A 23,218-nucleotide genomic window follows, 5' to 3' on the forward strand; every position below is an offset into this window, starting at 1 on the left:
CGCATTTTCCACCTCCGTCCTCCTGCTCTCGCTCTCCCTCCCCCTCATGTCTGCGCCCCTCACTTCATCACTCCGGCTGCACTCTCTCTCTCTCTCCTCTCTCTCTCTCTCTCTTTCTCAGATCAGATCGGCGACAACGTAGAAGGACCTCCATCCAGTCGTCGGTTCCTTCCCAGACACCTCGCAAACGTGAGGAAGAGTCCATCGAAACGCAAACGGACGCCGGGACGAAGAGGACATTCGGAGGAATATGGGCGCCCCCCCTCCACCCCGGCCCCTCGCCCGCCCTCTTTTTCTTTCCCGTCCCTCCCTCCTCCGTTCGTTACCTGTACTCTGGGATTAACGCGACTTAAATTTCAATCAGCCCGCAGACCGAGCAAAGAGCGACAGAGGCGGCAGACAGAGCGCCGCAGCTGTCGAGACCGAGGCGGCGGGGGGGGGGGGGGTAGAGAGAGAGAGAGAGAGAGAGAGAGAGAGAGAGACAGAGAAAGCGAGAGAGTGAAGAGGAGGGGAGAGAAGAAGGGGGCAGTGGGTGGGAGAGAGTGATGGGTGTTGTTCCACCGCCGAGTTGAGGGATTGCGAGCGCGTCGCCAAGATGGAGATGTGGCGGGTGGAATGATTGGGAAAACAAGGTTAGTGGTTCCACCTTTTCATCCGGCTCGGACGCGGGTCGCCGGTCGGCGCGTGAAAGAGGCGCAAAAAGCGGACGGAGGGACACGAATTTGCTGTATTGTGCTTTGGAAGGGGGGGACAAATAAATGGGGGTGGGGGAGTGGGGGGGGAAATAGCAAACAATCTGCATGGTCTCCGCGTGCCGGCAAGCCGGGACGAGAACGCCGCATATGGAATGCGGGGCGCCAATCCTTGGCGGCGTTTGAGCCACAAAAGCGGAGAGTGAGCGCGGGGGCTTCAACGCAAAGCCATCGCGGAATCGACTTCCGCGAGGCGTCCGAGATGATTGGCAGGCCAGAGTCGACCGGGCGGACTTTTGAACTGTCTAACATTCGCAGTGCCGATCAATAGGCCGCTTGTTTCATTAGCTTGCGCGCGTGCGCGTGTGCGTGCGTGCGCATGAATGCGCTACCTTGTGCGCTTGTGTTTCGGCGTGCAGAGAAATACCGACCGGCGCAGTCTGCAGAGAGACGTTCACGGGGTTCCAGGACTATTGATCGCCTCGAACAGACAGATTCTGGAGACGGGCTGCCAAGGAGCCAGGCAGGACTTGCCGCCGCCGTTGGCATCCGGGAGGAGCGGATGATGGACGCGCCGCCGATCTGAAGACGGTGGGCGGGCGCGTCGCCAGGTGCCGCCGCGACAGGACGCATCTTTCTCTCTCTCGCAGGATTCTCCCCAACACGCCTCTCTTCAAGGTCACCGTCGAGCCGAGGGCCGACAAACGCAAAGTGCAATGCGGCCTGGAAGTCGGTGCGAGAAAGAGGAAGTCCTCACGCAAGGGGTTGGGCCCCCCACCCCCTCGAGAGTGATGCGTAAATAACCGCGGTCATGAAGCGCCAGGATGCAGCGAGGGGAGAAGTGACGGGGGCCAGAGGTAAACATCTCGACCTCTTGGCAGAACCCAACGAAATACGACGCATCCGATCCGGCCTGAAGGAAGCCCCGTCGACAAGGCCTTTAAGAGGATTTAAAGCCTAGTGGATTTTGGGATTTTTTTTTTGCCCCCAACCCCCCCCGGCCCACTCCCCTCCTTCTTCTTCTTCCATCTCGGAATACCTGGCTACGATTGGACGAGTAATTCGGGATTTTCTAGCTTCTCCCCCCCGGTGTAGAAGTTTAAGAAGACACCGGGGAGTTTCTCAAACCTGGCCGTCTTTCTCATTTTTTTGACGTGCGGCACGTGGAGGGGCCCGGCGCGGGTTTGAACTCAAATACGCAAAGCTCACGGAACCTGCAACCCACCTACCCAAACCCCCTCCTTGCCTGGCCCGATGTGCTGAACACACACGCGTGCAAACACAGAAACCACACAAAACAACAACCTGGACAACATGTGGAGCTGATTCCAGTTGTTAAGCACAGACATAAAAGGTAAGGGGTCCGTCTCTATCCCCACCGTCACACACACACACACACACACACACACACATACACTGGACATAATAAACAGATGCACACGCAGGTTATTTTTAGCTTTCCCTTTCAATTTCCAGCCATTAACACCTCTAATTGAATTTTTCTCATGCTTTTCTCCCATGAGAACATCGCTCACCTGCGGCGTGCAAGCCTGCGTGCGTGCGCCAGCTGCTCTATCGCTCGCGCTCGAGCTTCAAAACGTAATCTCGCATGGCGTTTTGTTGGGGTGTCGCCGCGCGGGGATCCGGGGCTCCGGGCGGCAACCTTCTGAAGGGGTTTTTACACAAGCGCGCGCGCACACTTGCACTTATTTGGCCTCCCGACGCGGGAAACGGACCGAGCGGAGATGTGCGAGGGGATACGAGGGCCGCGGGACGTCGAGAGAGAACCTGAGGAGAAGAGGTGATGCAGAGGAATGACAAACGAGAAAGAAGTCGCCGCAACGTGACGAGGACTGGGTTAGCGAAAAGACGGGCAAAGGGGAAAATAAGCGATGAGGGATTGACCGAGGAAGTGGAATAAACACTTTCCTTGAGAGAGTGACGTTGCAGGAAGACGAAAAGCGGGGACGGTCCGACTGAACCTTGCTTTGTGCCGCTGGCGTCCATTTTCCACGCGTGACGCCAGAGGATCTTCGAACGAGCACCGGCCACGTTGCTGACGCGACACTACAACAGTGGCACTCTGACGTTAGGGGGCCCCAATCTAGTTACTCGCTGGCGCTTAGTTGATTTATTCTTTTTCATTTTGGTCGGGGGCTTTGTGTTGGGAGTTGCGAGAGAGGTTTGAGGTTTGTCGTGTGCTTTAACGCTTCAAACAACAGGACTCAGATACGTGTTCTTTATCTTCTACACAGAATGGCGAGTATTAGTGCTGCATTAATGATCTCGGAGAGGAGTTGCGATGTTATTATGAATCCCTTGGCAGGACGCGCCCTGCTGCAACATGATAAAGACTGCCAAGAACCCTAATTTCTCGATGAACGGTATATTTGTTTGGCTCTTATCTGGCTCAGGTGGGCACACAAGAAGGAGCAGCATTTATTTAACGCAGTGTGACAAAATCTGTTGACTTACGCTATGGCGTTTTGTTCGTCATCGCTTTGACAGCTGCAGATAATTGATAAAGTATTCACGAAGGTGCCGCTTTGCTAGACGCGCTCATTGCTATCGCCGCTACATAGCAGGCACTTTGTAGCGTCTGCCGTCCAAAGACGTCGAAAACGAGCAGACTGACGAGTGACTGAAGGAAGGAGGAGAACCAGTGAATGGGGAGAGAAAATGGCAGGCGGGCGCCCCAATGAGTTGTTCGGTCGCGAGCGGCGAACGCGGGGAACGCTCGGCGAGCCGGTTTATTCAAAACGCAAAAAGCGGCGCTAAGCTAACGCGAGAGCGGCCGGTTTGTTTTACGGCGGCGGGGTCGAGAGGATGAGTAATTAAAACGTTAACCGTCTGTTGGGCCGCAACAGCCGCCTGATGAGCAGAAGAAAGTGTAACCACGGCAACCGTGGGTGACAGACGGAGGGATGCTCGGGGAGGGAGCGATTAAAGAAAGTGGGCGACTGTGGTGGGAGGTGAGTGACACGGGTGTAAAAATAAAAGAACAATTGGGGAACGGAGCTATTGTGCCATTATATGACTCAATACAATGCAATACTTCACTGGTAGGCGCCTCAGTTGACTAGTTTTACGAGTTTAGCGTTGTCGCTTAGTCCATTTTTTCCCCAATTTTGTTTCAAGCACATAAACACGAAATGAGAACACACGCGAGGGGCCGTGGAGGCCACAATGCTGCTTAAAAAAACATCCAAATCACCGATAATAATACGCTACATACTGTTATATAACCACCCCTTTACAAACTCTTAATTTTCCTATGTTTTTAATACTTGGCAGTGCTATTTAGATATTCGGATCAGAGCAAATCATCTTTTCCCATTCAAATGAATGAAAGCGCCACTAATCGGCTCCAGCGTTTCCCCCAAAAACAAAAATTTACGAAAAACACTCCACAATATTGTACTCCGTAAAAACATACGGTAAACACGAAATCGAATTGAATTACATCGAGCTGATGGGCGTCTCCAGACCTCCCAGCTCAACAGTGCGGCGCTATCATTCACCCTTCTCCACAGAGATGAAAAATATAGATAGTACATAACACTACATATCTGTCGACGTTTTTCTGTGCTGCTTTTTCCGCTCGACCTCTTGCTTCACGAGTTACAGCGCCACAACAAATACGCTGTTTAGCGTTAGCATTCAGCTAGTGGACTGGAATGCTAAGCTATGGGGTGATCGTCAAAATTACAAAAATAAATCAAGTCGCTTGTATCTCAAGGCATGTGTGCGTGCGTGTGTGTGTGTCGCAATAGTCAATACATCTATCACTGTGATCAAGACGAGTGGTTGACATGCAATCGACGGTCCGTGGCGGGAACTGAGCGATGACTGCGATGATAACGATTTGCTTTCTTCAGATTTTCCGCTCAGAAATCCTGGACGGAAGCCCGCCGAATCGTTTATACGCACACGCGTGCATCCGCACACAAACACGCCTGGATTTACTTTTGTTGAGCCGCAAACAAGTCGCGCTGTCAGCAAATCAGAGTCCATAAAATTGGCCCTGCGGGGGTCCCGATTGAGCGTGAGCGGCAAGTTGCGCCGGATTAGCTTGATTTCGGGCTTTTAGCAAATCTATGTACACGCGCAGAGCACACAAAAGGGCTGTTAACAGAAGAAGAACGTCAATACAAAAAAAAAAAAAAATTAAAAATTGAACGCTGACGAGGCAGCGTAGGGACAAGAGGGTTGCATCGGGGAGGAGGATGGAGGAAAAAAAGAACGAGGGAGGGAAAAAGTGCAAGCACGTAATGTGCAGCCAGAGGGGCAGGTCAGTTACTTGACTTTGTCACGCTAGTGGGAACTTACGCGCGTTGAAACAGGCGCGTCCCCCGTTGTGGCGCGTCTGCAACTTTGGGCGTGAGCGTGCGGAACGAGCACGTGGCGCGCGACGACGTATTGAAATAATTTTTCTTCCGAGAGTCCAAAGCAATGCAAAAACTAGTTTTTTGAACTAGAAGTTTGACAGCTTCATTCATTTCATGTTTCGGTTGCTGAGAGTCCTGATAGCATCATCATCATCATCTTTTCCTTTCGGCTTGTCCCGTTAGGGGTCGCCACATCTTTTCCCATCTAAGCCTATCACTGTCCTCATCTCCTCCATCACAACATCCATCAACCTTTTCTTTGGTCTTCCTCTCACTCTATTTTTGTTTTTTTGCCGGGCAGCTCCATCCTCAGCACCCTTCTCCCGACATACTCACTCTCTCAAACCATCAAAGTCTGCTCTCTCTAACCTCGTCTCCAAAACATCCAACTTTATCCATTACTACCGCAAACGGGAAGGGGCTCAGCGCGGATCCCTGATGCAGTCCCACATCTCCACCTTAAATTCTTCTGTCGCACCCACGGCACATCTCACCGCCGTTCTGCTGCCCTCACGCGCGTCCTGTACTATTCTCACATATTTCTCCGCCACAGCAGACTTGCGCATGCGGTACCACGGTTCCTCTCTCGGTACTATACGTAAAAAAAAAAAAAAAAAAAAGTCATAATCTGTGAATTGAAGCGTTTTATTCGCGCCCTAACCTCAACTATGCAAGTGCGCGATCCAATCCGATACGCCCGCCCTCTCGTCATTTGGAATAACAGCGAAACAATACGATAGTCCCTCCCGTGGGACCAGTGACAAGCTCCAAACCACTGAAAAATGATCCCTGGCCATTTTTTTTTTTTTAAATTATTATTTTTTTTTTTTTTTTTTGGAAGTCAAAGCACTTGACTCTTTTCTGCGCAACACAAGTGCCAGGGCTGGATTGCGCCCGTCGTTTTGCCGCCTCCGACTGTTACAGATGTTTACACGAGGGCTTTGCTGACAGATAACACTGACATACTACTTTGCTTCAGTCAGTGACAGTGACGCATAACAAAGGGGGCGGGGGGCCGGGGGGGGGGGGGCACGCACACTCTGTTAGAGCTAACCTGCGCAAACACACACATACGGGCGCTCAGTGAGGCTCATACTAATAGAAGCTGCGTAGTGGGCATACGAGGAAAAAGGAGCTTTTCATTGCAGATCATGTAAAGTTCTGTGCGAGCCAACGGCGTGCCAAAGACAATCACTGTCACCTCCGTTGTTTGCCACTTCAGTTTATCGTCAGCGACGCAAAACCGGAATCCCCCGCGCACTTTCCAAGAGGAAGGGACCGGCGGCAAAGGCTCGGGGTGGGAAAGGCAAACATTTTCGCAATCTCGGAAACTTTTGGCCGGGAAGCAACGAGGAGACGGCGGCGGAAAACACGGCGTCGCGCGAGGGAGACAAACGAACGCTTTTTGTCAGGGTCCCAGCAACTGAGGCCAACGGCACGTGCAGAGTCTGACTTGAAAATCAGCCGCTGGAGCGATGTTTTTGGCAGGCATGACCACATTGGAGTGCCTCGTTGTTGGCAGTGAGTGCAGACAAATTTTGAAGCCTCATTTTATAGACTTCCTGACTTTTTTTTTTTTTTTTTTTAACCGACACTCTTCCTTGCGGCGTGTCCAATTTAGAAAAGTATTTTGCCCTTTTCCAAGGACTCCAACGCTTCCAGCGTGCTCGTCCACAAGTTGTAGCGCAGTTCAAAGTTCGCCGCTTGTAGTAATAAGTCACTCCGCTTATTTTAGAATATCAAAAGGCCTCTCTCAGCGCAACATTTCCACCCACTGGACAGAGAAGTTTGACTGTGTAAAAAAAAAAAAAATGGTTTCCGCACTTATCTCGGCGATAAAAAAAAAAAAAAAAAGGCGCTTAAAAAGGCTGCACTTCAAAAAGCACTTGTTGGAAGGAGACACCAGACAGCGGTGCCTTGCTTTCCCTCACATCAAGACGCAGTCAAACACAAAAACAAAATCGTCTCAATTCCACGGGGGGCGACAGAGGTGGCCATTCGCTAACTGCGGGGAAATTGGCAATGACGTGACGCTCTTGGAGCAAAAAAAAAAAAAAAAAAAACGTCGCTTTTTCGAGAACAAACAAAGAAACGAGCGGAAGACGGGGGCAGATAACGGGATGATGTGGCTTTTCCCTTTTGCTCGGAGCCTCGGCGCCAGCGAGTCAGTGTTTTGGAGGGTGTGCGCTCGTTCACTTGGGGCTGCGCCGTGAGGAGACAACGGTGCCAAACATCCGGGGGTCACCCACCCCCCAACCCCCCACCCGTCGTCGTGATCGTCAGACTTCCACCTGCGACGATGCCTCCTCGACTGCGTCTCTGGGCTCCTCCCGCGAGCTCATTTCTAGCACAGCTAATCAAATTGGCGCTGCGCTATTTCGTCCTCTCGCCCGTTTATCGTCTTTCCGTACTTCTCTGCCCGCCCGCTGAACGCCACGCCTTCATACCGGCCGAGTCCTCGGCCCCGCCGTCTTTCTTCCCGTCTCGCTGGGGCCGCGTCAGTCTCCACGTACGCCACTGCGGCTATCTTTACACTGCGCGTGACGAGAAGGAGACGGGGGGGGGGGGGGATGTCAAAGAAGCGATAGTATCAAAAGGATGAGTGGGCCCCCATACACACGACTGCCACAACAAGAAGCTGCGTGGGCGTTGTGTTCTTTCCTGGCCCGGAGAGCGAGCGAAAGAGCGAGACGGGGGGGGGGGGGGGGGGTGGTATCTGTCGACCTCCCTATAATTACGACTGTGTGGGAGACTGTTGTGGTACGTTCGTGATGCATGCAAACGCACAATTAATATCGAGGGCATTGTGTGATGGAAAGAATTCCTCTCTTTGACTCCACTTTGTCGCCGTCAACATGTCGCTTCTTCATCTCCAGTCTCTCTCTTTTTTTTGTTTTTTTTTAACCGATGCCGCCATCAGATCCGCGGATTACTAAAAGGCTTGCGGGAGCTCACGTCGAGATTTCAGGTTTATCGATACCGCAGCACTCCTCAATTTGACTCCATTAGACGCCTGGTGGCATTTAGGAAGGCCAGAGTAAATGCTCAAAAAGGGACGACACGATGAGAGAACGCAAATATAAACGCGCAGATGCACAAGGTTTTTTTTTTTTTTTTTTTTTTTTAAGGTGGCAAATTGTAGTTGGCATTTAATGAGGGCTTGACATTTAGAGTCTTCAGTCGGGGATTACGGACCGAGACTGAAAGGAAATAAAAGTCCTAAAGTGCAACAGGTCTTGTGATGTGGTGGAGAGGGGGGAAAAAAAAAAACAAAACCAAAAACATACGTTAAAGTGGAGCGGCGGGCTACTTTTAATTGAGTGGGTCGGGTTTAAAAACTAATGACTTTACTCGGGGCTGGTTTAACCTGCTAAGACGCCGGGGCAGGAAAGGGTGCTGGAACAGAAACTTCAGGGGAAGTCGGGGGTTCAGTTTCGCAGCTGTGAATCATGCGCCAAACAAGCAGGTTTTGAAGACTTCTTTAGATGCTCGCAAGTACTCTGCGGATTCACGTAGGGCAGCGCAAGCGAGACATTGCCCAAAATAGAAGAAATGCCGAAAAGAAAAGAAAATGGAAAACAGTGGACACTAAAACGGTGCTCATACACACACACGCTGTCAAAACAGTTGGTACCCTTTCTTTTATTCGTACACGATAGGCAGGAATATAGTCTCAAAAGCAAGTGTGTCTTAATAATTAGCATTTTGCCAAATTGTAATTCATCAATTTCACTGATTCAATTCACTGACTCTGGGCACATACGGCTGAGTTATGTTTTGGGGCTGCTTTGCTACATCAGGCACTTCCATATTCCCCCCCCCATCGAATTGATGCTTTCTCGGAGGTGAGCGTCCACTAAAAGCCCGAGTACCAAATGCAGAGAACCAAACCTCGCCGACACCCATCCAAAAATCAATTACTGCAATGATGAGCACGGGCCGCTGGGAGGGAACAGACGCGGAGGTGGAGAACGGTAGCAGTGTCAGCAAATGGGACGAGGGGCCAGGCGACTCTCGGTCGAGCAGATGCGCCGTTTACACGCCTGCCATTGTGTCCCCACGCTTGCCTGCAGACGCAAAGCCCGCCTCCAAAATAGACGGGTCCGCAAAGTGACAACGGCGGAGGACAGCTGAGTGCTACAGGTGGCAGAGGTGCGCCCGGCTGGAGTCTGAAAGGAGGTGGCGAGCGCGAGTCGCGGCGCGCAAAAAGATTAGCGAGAGACGAAAGGGACGCGGCGTTGCGGCGCTGTGACTGATAACGCCGCCTTCCTCGGGTTGCCTCAAGGGCAGACGACACAGCGGGGAGCAGATTGTGGGAATAAGACAAGGAAATTGTCGAAAGTTACAGCACCGCTACAGGCGCAATGGGTTAGCGGTGGAGCCAAGTGAGGAAGATGGAAAACAAGGAGCGGCAATTCTCACAGAGATATACTCGAGAGAATAGATAACAAAGAGTGATGGGACGCTCAAGTCAACGTCAAATTATTGGAAGCACTTCCGGCACCTTTTTTTTTTTTTTTTTTTTTTTTAAGAGGGTCAAAAACGTACGTGGGTGATTTGATCTGAGGAACAACAGAAGGCGTGAATGAGTGCTTGGCAAACCTGGAGTGTATTTCTATTATTCATATCAAACGGTTAGCTTTATCGTCCTATTGCTTTTTATCTTTTTTTTATTGTCGCAAAAGGAGTGATTTCTCGCCCCGTTTGCACATCCTACCGGAATGGGCAACATATCAAACAAAAGGGCCTTGCTCGACAGAAAGCGGTTTTCATGTTCAGTCTCTTCATTGGATTTGGAACCGACGCCAGTCAGCCGTCTTCAGTCTTGTGTTTCTTCCTGACTTAACGGTGGCAATCTTTTAACACGGCCTAAAAACTACTAAATTGCACAGTGCCACTTTGGTCGTATTTTTGGAAGTGTAACAAAGCGAAGCATGATGATAGCGATGCTAAAACAGTTTTCTGGTTTCACGCAGAATGAGCGAACGTCTTTACGTGCGCAACGTCGCCGATTGCGTGACGGCTGCAGTCTAAAGTCGAAAAAGTGACATCAAGCGACTTCTGAACGCACCGCTCTTGTGCCTGTTACCAACATTCACCGTCCCCTCCGGATGCATGTTGCTCAGGCAACCGTGACGCATGACAATCAGCTTGAGTGACTCATCTCTCTACACCTTGTCACACCGCCACGCTGTAATATCAGGTGTCGACAGAACCCGCTGATATGGACTCTGTTGGTTTTGACCAAGTCTCGCCGTGGGATGAAAGGGGATTGGGCTAATGACCTCATTCAATTCCCTGACCCGCAACCTTAAGAAACGGCCCCATGATAAAACACGTGCTTAATTCTCTCCTTCAGGTTTCTAGGTAACCGTTACTATGGGGACTGGCTGTGTTCAGCCTTGTGGGATGGTACTGTATTTCATGGCAGAACCGGCTGAAGAGTAAAAGGGAGTGCTTAGGAGGAGTCTTCTTAAAGCCACCATGAGTAGTCCTTAACCTTTCATTTGCTTTCCTTTAGGTCTGTGGATAGCCTGGCTTTCTACCATGCCTGCCCCCCCAACCCTAAACCCCAGCAGACAGAAGCACCTGCCTCACAGACATCCCCGCCCTGATCGAAAGGCAAAACGTTGCTCCTTCCCGCCATCCATCCGGTCGCTTCCTCACCCCCCCTGTCTCGTCTCATCTCCGCCCTCGCCGTCCCAAGTCGTCCCCTGCGCCACCTCGGGAGCCTCGAAAAGGACGCTCCCGAGTCGTGTCCCGTTCCCGGCTTTTCACTGGTTGAGCCTGGTCACATGCTGCCTGCTTCCCTCTCTGATTGGAGCGGGGGAGACGTGGGGCGTCGTGTCAGCCTGCCCTTTCCATTGCGTGTGTCGGAACCTCTCCGAATCGCTCAGCACGCTGTGCGCCGACAAGGGTCTACTGTTTGTTCCTCCGCACGTCGACCGGCGTACTGTCGAGCTGCGACTGGCTGACAATTTCATCACAGAAGTGGGAGGAACTGATTTCGTCAACATGACTGGACTGGTCGATCTGACTCTGTCCAGAAACACAATTCACCTGATTCGACCGATGGCCTTTGCTGATCTGGAGAGTCTGCGCTCCTTGCATCTCGACGGTGAATAGCTGGAGAACTTCTACGGGACAATAACCGCAAACTAACCACCACCCCGTGTTACTCTTGTTATTCCAGGTAATCGTTTGACGATAGTTGGCCCCAGGGACCTGGCAGGGTTGGTCAATCTCCAACATCTGATTGTCAATAACAATCAGTTGGTCAAAGTGTCAGTGCAGGCATTTGACGACTTCTTACTCACGTTAGAGGATCTCGACATGTCCTACAACAACCTCCGAAAGTGAGTTGTAAAACTAAAAGTATCTAGACTTACAAGTGCCCCAACTTGCGAGCTTATCAAAGCTACGAGCCATCACTTGGTAATTTTTTTTTTTTTGCTAAAATGTGAGTTACAGGCAGCCTTCAAATATGCGGCCGCTATGACGTCTGATTCATACAGTCAGTCCCACAGCCCTGTTTGATTTTTAACAGGGTACCGTGGGAGTCCATTCAGAACATGGCCAGTCTCCACACTCTGAACCTGGACCACAACCTCATAGACCACATCGCGGAGGGAGTCTTTGGAGAGTTGTATAAGCTCGCCAGGCTGGATATGACCTCCAACCGGCTCAGGACCCTACCGCCTGACCCGCTCTTTGCAAGGTAGTGTGCAGCAATATTCCATCACGCCGTTCAAAATATTGAGCCGCAAAACTGTTAATTGTCAGCCTAGTCTTCATTGTTGCGCCACAAAGCTACACAGACAAGAACACGCGAGCCAGCTGTTCAAGTGAGGGATTAGCAAAATCTGCTGTCCTCATTCCATTCCGTACGCATGACCGAGGCATTGGGTAGCTCCAGGCTGTGTGGCGCAGTGACATAAGTGGCTTCAGGGTGACTAAGTGAGGCCCTTACAAGTCGAGAGAATGCATCGAAAGACCGCTTGACACGATAACATCTTGAGAATATCGACGGCAAGTAAAACACTACAGAGCTCCAACCGTCTAGTAAATAGCGGCTGTGACAGACTCAATGAAGTCAGCGTGACTTGAGATTTTTAAGCAATTTTGAAAAGGATTGCATTCTCTCCGGCAGACAGGTTTGCGTTGAGTAAGTGCAAACTGAGGACTGGTACGGAATGATTAAAAAAACTAAAAATAATACAGCCGACTATGATGTGAGGATAACTGCTTTTTGTCCTGGTCCTCCGAGGTCTCTGTGCAGATTATAGCTTCGACTATGAACTAAAATAATCGATGAACTTCATAGGTCCCAGACCGGTGCAATAAGCCCCACCCCTTACAACGCCGTCATCAGTCTGAATTTCGGGGGAAATCCGCTGCATTGCAACTGTGAACTGCTGTGGCTACGACGGCTTATCCGCAGTGACGACATGGAGACCTGCGCTACACCAATCCACCTGGCTGGAAGGTAATCTTTCATTTCCATTCATCCGTTGGTTGCATGCAAAGAAATGCAAAGTTCTTTACCCGAGCAACGCGCAAGCACATCAGTCTTTGTCGCTTGGATCCGACGCCTTTCGAGCATCTCGTCAGTTGAACAGCCTCTATTTCTACGGCTCCTTAATTGGACAATCAGGACTGGAGCACAAACCTGACAATCTTCAGAACCCAACTCAAGTCGGGGATAATGTCCTGCTAATAGTGATAGACTGCACCATAATTTGCGGGGATGTAACACGGTTAAAAGTCATTCCACTGCGACTTGGCATCAACCCTACATTTATCTTCCATCCTTTTCCCAGCCTGAGCGTACCATTAAAATGACGCTGTGCCAGCAAACTATTGAGGAGGAAAACGAGCGTCTGCGGCCTCATCTTTTGCTGTAGTAACTGAAAACGACTCGAAAAAATTATAGGTCGTACAAGTAACCTGTACTTAAATAATCAATCTCCCTCCGGCTCACTTTTTGTGCCGCTTTTCGTCTCTTCTCTCAGGTATTTCTGGTCGATTCCCGAGGAGGAGTTTACATGCGAGCCCCCTCTTATCACCCGCCACACTCACAAGCTGTGGGTGCTGGAAGGCCAGAGGGCCACCCTCAAGTGCCGCGCCATCGGAGACCCAGAGCCCGTGGTGCACTGGGTGTCGCCAGACGACCGCATCATTGCAAACTCATCCCGGACCAGCTCCTTCAATAACGGAACTTTGGATATCGCGGTGACGGTGGCCAGGGATGACGGGCCATACACGTGCATCGCGATAAACGCAGCGGGAGAGGCGACTGCCACTGTAGACCTGAAAATAATACCCCTCCCTCACCGGGGCGGAGCGGGTGGAAACGCAGGGAATACCAACAGGAACGTAACCAATGGGATTTTACGAACTGATCCGGGATCCTCGGATATCAGCACTGGGAAGACGGGCGCAATCAACAATGGCGTGGCACGGGGAGGCGACGCGGGGGACGGGAAAAAGGCCGGCGCCGAAGATGAAGGCGACAGCGGCAGGGCGAACGAAGAGGGCGGGGCCGAGGACGACGACGGCGAGGACGAAGAAGCCAGGAGGATGGTTGGAGTACAAGGAATAACGTCCACCTCGGCTCAGGTCCGCTGGGATTTGGGACGCTTGCCTGGAGCGCACGTTGTGTGGATGTATCAGATACAATACAACTCCACGGCCGATGAAACCCTCATCTACAGGTCAGTTCAATTTTTTTGGGCCACAGTTTGCATCGTTTACTCTCAGGTTGTTGTGCGTATGCAAGGTGAAATGAGATCTCCCTCAGGCGTTCAGGAGACAGTTTCAGGGGCGTGGAGAAGGCTTTGACGGGAACTAAGACCACAGGCGCGGGGAAAAATATGGCACACAAAAGCTCATAAAAAAAAAAAAAATGAATGAATGAATGAATGAATGAATGAAGGAGAAGGAGACGCTCAGTTTGAATTTAGGACCGGGATGAGACTTTAAGAGGACGGTGTAGAGGAATTTGGAATGAAGGGGAAAATCTGTGATTGACTCTTACACAAATCCCCACGGGAGAGATTAGAATGAAAGGGAGGACTGTTGAAAGGGAAGAAAGCGGGTGAGATGGGTGGGGTGAATGGTCCTTTAGGAAAATACAGCAGGAGGGGGAAGTAAATCCATCAGCCAAATGGCGTTAGATGGAAAAATACATTTCTGGGATGTAAGACGGGGCTTGGTGGAAGATGTCATGAAAGATGGAGAGGGCCCGGCGCATCTGCTTGATAAAAACGCCGGGAAACAAAGAGGCGACAAGAGGAACCGAAGCGGGGCTCCAACAATGCGAGAAAACGAAATGGCAACAACAAAACAAACGCAGTGTCTCCATTCCATCGGCACAAGCGCAGCAATTAAGCAGGGAGAACTAATTAAATAAATGAATGAAGTGAATGAGATCTGAGCTCCCTCGCTGATCAGCTCAGCTAATTTCTCCATGGCAAATAATCTAATAAAAGAAACTGGCTCACGGCTTGCCTTTTGGAGATGGCGTTCCTCCAGAAATGCAAACTCATGGCAAAATATGGATCGCAAGTCAGGCTACCTGACAAATGGGCCGTAGCAGATGCTGCATTATTTATTAATGACACAACATTTCATGTTTTTTCCTTTTTGTTTTCTTTAGTCCAGGTGGCATTTAGCACTTTGTGACAAAAGGTTGACACATGGACAAGACATCATGAAAAATATGGCAGGAGTTAAGGTGTGTGGCTTGCGATAAGACGACATGCAAAGAATGCAAAGGGGTGCGAGAGACCCACACAATGCAGCAACATGCAAACGCAGTTTGATAGCTGGCATGCTAAAAAGGTGAAATTGAGAGAGAAGAGGAGGAGACGACGTCAAGGCAGGCAAATCAGGTCTCTCGGGAGCGATAAAAGAACAAATGAGGGAAACGTATGAAAGAAGGGACGCCACAAAGGAGCCGGGAATCTCCAAGTTTAGATTTCTATCACGCTATTAACGTGCCTGTGCCCGCCGCCGCATCACGCCACCGAGCGGGGATCAAAGTCGAGGGAGCCAAAGAGACTCCACATATGGAAGGAGAACGCAGGAGTCCAATTACTTCGCTTTTTGATTTGCTGGTTTCTGCCACAATCGAGCTGTTGACCCTAATCGAAACGCAAAGACGGGAAAATGAGTGCGCGCTCCCGCTTGGTCCGGTACAATCGGCAATCTGAGGATCCCAAAAACGAGCTGAACTCGATGGCTTTGTGGCGCCTCGGACGAGGACTTTGTGCGTCTGCCAGACTGAATCATTTCCCTCAAAAGGTCAGCGGCACTGGAGACACAGCCTGTCTAATTTGGACGGCGTGGTGTGACAGTGCCAGGTGGGATGGCGAGCGCGTGGCATCTGCTTGGAATTGCTCACGCCGTCATGGCCTGACATGATCATCTGCGCCCACTTCCTGGAGCTCGGCCTCCGCGGTACACATGCGCGCTGCGGGGTGTGCGTACAAAAAACAAAAACGGAAAAAAAAAAGCCCTAGATTTCCCGCAGGGTTCCTTTCTTTTTGGGAGCAGCTCACCTGAAGGACACACACCGGGAGGGAGATGTCCCTTCATGTTAATGAGGCGGCACTTAAACGTAACCGTGAGGTACCATCTGCTACTCTGGCCAAGGTGTCGCATTTCCACACAAAAAGGAACGTGTCTGCTGTGGGCTCACACTTTGTAGAACCACTGGACCCTTCTATCGTCGGGAATGAAAGATTCTGATCACATGACGGGCATTTGAAGGCGTTTTTGTCCTCCATCTACCCAAAGGGTTTTTCGTCAGTTCAAGAGAAAAGGAAAAGGGCCACTAGCGTTCTCCCCATTACAGTGCAGCCACAACAGGAGCAGCTTTCCCGCTGAGCAATCAAACTTTGAAACCCTAACAACTGAGCGGAGAACACTGCAGAGTCGAGGAAATAACGAGAACGCGAGTGGATCAGAGCCACAAAGAGAGCCCGACATATTATTGGAGAAGAAACACGCCGGGAAGCAGACAGACACGAACAAGGAGCGAATTACAAAAGGCGGGCGGAAAGACTATGGGCTGCCGCTCATTATGTGTTGTACACACACAGTACGCTTCTTGTTTAATAATGCTGAGAAAACACTGACAACGTGGCCGCGGAGCATCCGAGAAGACAAAAGCCGTGTCGGGAAGCCAGAGTTCGGGATGAAAGGAGGCAGACTCGCTCGAACAAGAAAGGGCGTGTCGGCAAAACTATTCATTTGGAATTGGGGCTCCAAAAGCGGATGTCACGTTACATTCAATTAAAATAGGTGGACGATTGGGAAATTCGAAAAGAGGCTTGAACGAGAAGGACAGACCGAGGAACGCGAACTTGATCCCGAAGAAAGACGGGGGCGGGTGGGTGGCGGTTAAATAGGCGCAGAGACAGTCGAAGGAGAGCAGAAGGAGAGCTCAGACACAATTAAGGCGGACAGCCGACGAGCTCGCCGGCAGGCCGCCGAAATCCTGAGCAAACATGGAGGAAAAGGGAAAACAAACACGATATGGAAAAGGAGGAAATGGAAGCAGCAGAGACGTGAGGCGCGGCAGGAGATAATCGCTCTGTTGTCCCCACCCCCCACCCTCCCACCTTGCTTGCTGGTGAAAGAGGGAAGCAAACAAGTAGTGTGATGGAGAAAAGCCCGCCGCGTTTTCGCACTCTCACGGCTACCAATAACGACTTGTTTCGACGGCGTCAGTTACGGCAAAGCGTCGCTCCCCCCAAAGTTCCTTCCCGTCGGGTTCACTTTCTCCCGGCATCTGTGTTTGTGTGTGTCGGTGTGCCTAAGCGGGGATTAGGCGGAATTAGACGCGCTGAGACGATCGGACATACGCCTGACGCGAGGTTGCAGGGAGTCTATAAATAACGCGCCGCCCCGTTCAATCAATCGACGCATTCTGGGTCGCGCCCTCTTGGTCAAGGGAAGCGGTCGCGCAACACCAGTCCAATTTGGGATCCCACCTGCGAGCGGGTTAAAGATTGCCACGTGACCGGGACCGGTATGCCCATTTCTGTGAACTGTTTCTGCATGGGGCGGATTGATTCACAGCCTCGTAAAAAGGGAGGAGGTGAGATGGAGGACAAAAGCCGTGCTATGAGGCGAGCGGGCAATGAGGAAATAGAAGATGAAGGTAAAGGGAGCAGCAGGAATGATAGGTGGGGAGGAGAGGAGCGAGAAGACGTGACCTTGGCCGTTAAATAACGGCGCGGGCGGTTATGGCGGCGGCTAATGGAGATGTAGCGCAATGTCGGTGAGGAAATAAAAATAAATAAAGGCGGGAGGGGAGAAGCCGCCAGGTCAGGAAGCTCACGGTAGAAATAGCGCGGAGGCGACAGGCGGGGCAAGAGACCAAGACGCAGGTCGGAATGTGTCAAGCAACACAACCACATTTAGCAGATTTTTTTCCATCAATCAAAACTATGCGAGGGTGAAGAAAAGCAAAACAAAAAAAAAAACAAAACCAAAAAAAAAAAAAACAGTGGTGTTAAGTGACGGGATGTCAAAAAGGATTCACCCAACGTGGACGTGTCCCTTCAGAATACAAAAAAATAAAATAAAAATATGTTATGTTAATAGGTTGTCAACATTCATTCTGATGTTTATTGCACATGGAAAGCCACTGGGGGGGGGGGGGGGGCACAGCTGTGACCAATGCCAGCTGATGCCGCACGAGGCAATTCTTTTCACATCAAGCGCTGCACTATCGGGCCAAGTAATGAACCTTTGCCATGGCAACACGCAAGTTGCTCGGCGGGTTTTTTTTTTTTTGGCGGGCGTTAGATGTCAATCTATGGCGACTTCATGACATCTTGGCGTAGCTCTGCTTCGTTCAACTTCAAAAGTACAACACGTTGTACTCTTGGGTGGAGTTTACTGACAAACTAAACATCAAACCAAAGAAAATCAGACCCTCCTAGCTTCCCCTTTCAGCCCACTAGCTTAATGCTAATGCTAAACAGCATGTCGGTTGCAGTGCCGTCACTCTTCAAGCAACAGATGGAACACAAATAAGGGAGCATCACGTGTCATATCATAATAAGGTCTGTGACGTCTCAATGAACAACATACCCGTTTTTCTGTACCGTATTATGTCCGGACTCAGGTGGCCAAGACGGGCGCACCAGAAAGAACAACACAACGGTGCATTCAATTGGTTCTGAGTGACAAAAACAGTCCAATTCTTTTCAATTCTACTCATCTTCTACTTCATGTTTCATAAAGTACGTCATAACTGAGTGCTATTTCCCCTTAAAATACACAACAGAGTACAACAACGAGGTATTCTCGTTTTCAGCAGCAACACCACAAACACGGTTGCCTGCCCACACAAGAAGGGGAGAGCGGAGGCCAAAGTCAATCCCAACAGCGAGAAACACTTGAGCAGGGCTACATCATCTCCTACACACTCACAAACACCAAAGACGTCGCTGCTTTCATCCTACGAAAAACGACAAGAGGGTCCGCAACGACGGTTTGCCCGCGTTCAAACGATGACAAACTCACACCGGTTCCGCTCATCTGCGCTGAAACGAGCGTCCGCCGATCCCGCATCCGCGCGAGGCCGCAGCAACACCGCCTTGCGGCAAGCGTTTGACGGCCGTTGCGCTTTGTCAAAAGCTCTGAGATGCCTCGGCATTACTGTAATCTCGCTAACGCCTAAAATGGCCTCTCGAGAAGTGCGGAGGCCCACAAAATGGTCTGACATTTGCTTCTTCGGGCAATTCAAGTGCACACGCACGGGCAGATAGAGTTTCTTTTCATGCTCCCTGGGTGCTCGCTTCATCAATAGCCCCATTTTCCCTCCGTGCTGGATTAACTCGTGGGCCGTTGCGCTCTCCTCGCGGCAGGTTCTCTCGACGCTAAACGTTTTCTCCGCACAATAGTCGGCCTTCTATTTACCGCGAGTCTTTCCCGTTCGGCCAGTTGCGAGCGCTCGAAGATCGGCCATAACCTTGCTTTTTGTTTCGCCCTCGTCAGGATCCTGCCGTCCACCAGTGACCGCTTCCTGTTGAAGAACTTGGTCTCCGGAGTGGATTACAACTTGTGCGTGCTGGCCATTTTCGATGACTCCATCACAGCGCTGGCGGCGACCAAGGTCCTGGGCTGCACCACCTTCTCCACCAAGGACGTTTACCCCGCCTGCAGCTCTCTACAGGCTCACTTCCTGGGAGGAACCCTGACCATCTTAGTGGGCGGCGTGGTGGTGGTCACCCTCCTCATGTTCACCGTCGCGCTGATGGTTCGCCATCGGGTGTGCGAACATTCCGACCGGATCCTGTGTCACGACAGCGGCGAGGAGGCAGGAGTCGGGCTTTGCGGTCAGGGCGGCGGCGTGGCCGCCCGGGATAAAGGAAGAGACCGCGGTGGGTGCTACCAGTCCAACGGTTCCGGTGACACGATGATGGTGGTCTTGCCTAACGGGTTGCCTTCCAAGAGAACAGGGGAGGGCGAAAAGGACAAGGAGCCCGCAGATTCTGCTTCTTCTTTGCCACCAAAGCTTCCCCCCAAGCCGAGGTCCAAGCCAAAGGTCAACCTGGAGCAGTTTCTCTCGGCCGGGGGTGTGGTGTCCACCATGGCGGGAGCAGGAGGGGAGATGGCCTTGGTGGTGCGGCAGAGGAAGCTGGAAAAAGCCCCGCCGTACAGTTTGGAAAGTGAGAGGACTCTGCTCGACTACACCCCCTCCGTCTCATCCACCCTGCCTCGCCAGTCACGCTTTAGGGAAAGCCCAAAACCCCGTCTGGAGCGAGAACTGACCAACCGTGCCAGCTTCTCTCTGGCAGCGCCCCTGAGAGACTCCGATATGCTGGCCTGGAGGATTACTTCCCCCGGAAGGGACAAATGGAACTCCTCTCAGGCTTATCAGAGCCCCATAGCCCCTCTCGACGCTGCCTGCGGGACAGTCAGCAAGCGGCGCCACTCGCTGGACATGGGCTCCTCCGTCGCCCTAGCGACCGACGCCGCCGCGACCGTGGCCAAACGCTACGGCGCCGTCAGCTACGCCAAACGGCTGAGCGTGATCTGGACCAGGCGGAGCCAGTCTCTTCACGGAATGTTGGTGCAGTGCGCCTCCGCCACGAGCACCGGCTCTTCCGCCGCCAGCGACGAGGGCGACGGCGCCGGGCCCTTCGGGGGGCGGTGCGAGTTTCAACGTGGGTACATCCATGCCTACGGCACCCCCGACCCCAAATCTAACACTGGGACCGCAATTCCGAGAGGGAGCGCGGGAAAAGACAGGGGGAGGGAGAAAGGGAAGGATGGAAAGGGCGCCGAAGAGTTGGAGGAAAGCGTCGTGTAGAACGCCGACAGAAGCTAGCGAGACTGCGGAAGATTGTATCCTAGGAGGGACAAAAATTGACTTCAATAAAGAAAAACAGAGCCTTGAGAGGAAATAGCTTCGGGGTGTTTATGGCCTTGAAATCAACATTCACACAAAAGTTCGACATTGACAAACGTGAACAATGGAAGAGCGAAGACGGCGAGGACGGTCGGAGCTCAGCGCGGATCCAAGAAAAGCCTCAACACCGACAGAACCGCCCTCATCCCACACAACATCGCAAAAGGTTCGCACTGGATCAAGTACCATCACAGCTCTGGATCAACACTACAGCATGTGTGGGAGGGGTGTGAAAAAAAAAAATGATTTGATGTGGCCGGACTTTGTCAAATTGTTTTTTTGGGGACTCGGCGAAACAAAGATTGTGACTTCTACGCGTCCTCCGTGGCTGAACTTTGGCCGGCCACGCCTCCGGATTACAGGAGCATAAATACCGAGCTGTGTGCACTGGCCGTGATCAAATCGATGGGAGGGGGACATTATTAAAACCACAATGAAGTCAATACGGATTACAAAATGGTGGCGGCGTACGACGGGGACGACGCGCGTGCAGGAAGGATCACGGACCGGATTGTGTGTCCATGTGCCTGTGTGTTTGTGTGCACATATGTGAGGAGTTTTCCAGTCCGGCGCCTCCGTTCCTGTTACGTGTGGTTTCGCTTTTGTTTGGTTGGGTTTTTTGTTTTTGTTTTTTTATTATTACGTTATTGAAACGCGACAACACTGCACTGAATTAATCACTACTTTTGCAGCGAGCATATATATATATATATATCTATATTTATATAGATATATATATATGTTACTTTATTAGTGCTACACATCTAAATGCAGAGTGATAGGTGGTGGACAGAATCGATGATAATGGAAGCCACGTGACCTCATGACCTTGTTTGGGTTTGAAACTATTGACATGGGACGAGAACAAAAAATAAATAACTCCAATCAGTGAAAAAAAAAAAGACTAAATACATATATATATATATATATATATATATATGTATTTAGTCTTTATATATATATATATGGTATATAAATATACTTTGTATATATATATATGTATATATATATATACACAATGAAATAATTGTATTTATTGCACAATGTGTTTTCTCTTCTTTGGAATTTTCTGGGAATGATGCTAGGCAAAAAATAAAATAAAATAAAATAATAATAATAATAAAAAGAAAACATGACAGTTTTCATTTGGGACCAGAACAAGTTTGGTGACAAGCGCGTTAAATAAAGATCAGAAGTGAAGCACAAAAAGCTCAAAAACACAAAGACAGACATTCCTGTGAAAAAGAAATTATGACGTAAATGATAACTTTTAAACATTACCGTCGTTCCCTTGCTTTTTATTTTTGTGTTTTTGTTTTTCCATTTTGCCAAAGTCAGTATTGTTCTCTTGACATGATATGAATAAAAATTACATGTACGGAACATTGACTGTCTCATCAATACAAAAAAATTAATACATCAAGGTGTCGAAGGTTTGGCCCTCCAAAAAAAAAAAAAAAAAAAGACGACGATCGCCATTTCTCACAGCAGCAACTCCCGTGCGAGTGCTGCTCAAACCTCTTGCGCGGCTTTTTCAGCTAAAGGCAAAACCACGGCCCCAAATTTGACTCATCCAAAACGCTGAGTAACAAACACGCTCGCACTAGACACACACAAGCCCTCACCGAACGCAAAAAAAAAAAAACAAAAAAAAAAAAAAAACAACAACAACCCTCAAACGTGAACAAGCGTTGACAGAGGACGTCCCGGCCGGAGCCAAGCGAAGCTCGGCGGCGTGACATTTGCAGTCATCATGACAGAGACATGATGTCCTGGCCTCCGGTCTCCATCGTGAGCAACGGGCTCACTCAGGATGCATCAGCAGGTTCCGCACGAGGACCAGCCGGAGCCGTCCCGAAAGCGTCCCGCCGTTCCATTCTAATTCGACGCGCGGTGACGAAGTTTGAAAAGGGCCGCCCCGGCCATCGCCCTGAATGGCTTGCGTGCCGTCCGGAAGAGAAAGAGAGCGGGACAAGAAAAAGAAAAAAAGAAAGATAAAAGGGGAAAGCGAGGTAGTAGTAGTAGATCGCGTGCAGGAAGTCGGCGAGGGAGGAATCGGATAGAAAACGCGCTGGATTGTCACGTCGCTTTGAGCAAGTTCATGACCACATTCTGCACTTAAAGGGGAAATCCACTGGTTTGCATTAACAATTTATCCATATGTACTCCATTTTGACAATGTGAGGTTAATTTTATTTATTTATTTTTTTTAATCGAAAATTACAAATTTTCAGGGGCGCTGCCATTTTTGCGAGTCACATGACCTACGTGCGCGGATGCGTACCGCGCCGCGACAAAGTCTCGATTGCACGGGACGCCATTTATGCCCGGCGCCGATTTCTCTGATTTATCCTCATCTGATGAAGAAATAGCAGTATCGGTTGATCGGGAAGACGGACGAATACTTCCATACGCAGCCGTGAGCGGCACAGCTATTTCCTCATCAGATGAGGCTAAATCCCAGAAATTGGCGCTGGGCATAAATTGTGTCCCATGTAAGTGAGCCTTTGTTGCGGCACGGTGCACAACGCCCCTGAAAATTCGTAATTGTCGATGAAAACCTTCTCAAAACACTATTAAATGAGAGAATATTTAACGTCACATTGTCAAAATAAAGTACATATTACATATTGGATGACCTGTTGTTAATGCAAACCAGTGGATTTCCCCTTTAAGATCGGAGAGCAGCCAGAAGTGGAAGAGAA

General features: G+C 50.5%; 2 protein-coding genes across 2 annotated transcripts in view; one reads left to right on the forward strand and one right to left on the reverse strand.

The window, feature by feature from the left end:
• The window catches only part of LOC133494610 (pyruvate carboxylase, mitochondrial-like), a 97,625-nt gene that overhangs the window by 26,681 nt on the left and 47,726 nt on the right, over positions 1-23,218 (reverse strand). The window lies entirely within an intron of this gene.
• Positions 1,859-21,391, forward strand: LOC133494798 (leucine-rich repeat and fibronectin type-III domain-containing protein 4-like). The gene is made up of 7 exons (XM_061808955.1): positions 1,859-2,046; positions 10,602-11,198; positions 11,274-11,436; positions 11,628-11,798; positions 12,405-12,566; positions 13,093-13,794; positions 19,097-21,391. Exons 2-7 carry the CDS (start codon positions 10,628-10,630, stop codon positions 20,412-20,414), a joined length of 3,087 nt encoding a protein of 1,028 aa, XP_061664939.1. The 5' UTR covers positions 1,859-2,046; positions 10,602-10,627; the 3' UTR covers positions 20,415-21,391.

The sequence above is a fragment of the Syngnathoides biaculeatus genome, chromosome 21 (genome assembly GCF_019802595.1).
Source record: "Syngnathoides biaculeatus isolate LvHL_M chromosome 21, ASM1980259v1, whole genome shotgun sequence".
Taxonomy (NCBI): Eukaryota; Metazoa; Chordata; class Actinopteri; order Syngnathiformes; family Syngnathidae; genus Syngnathoides; species Syngnathoides biaculeatus.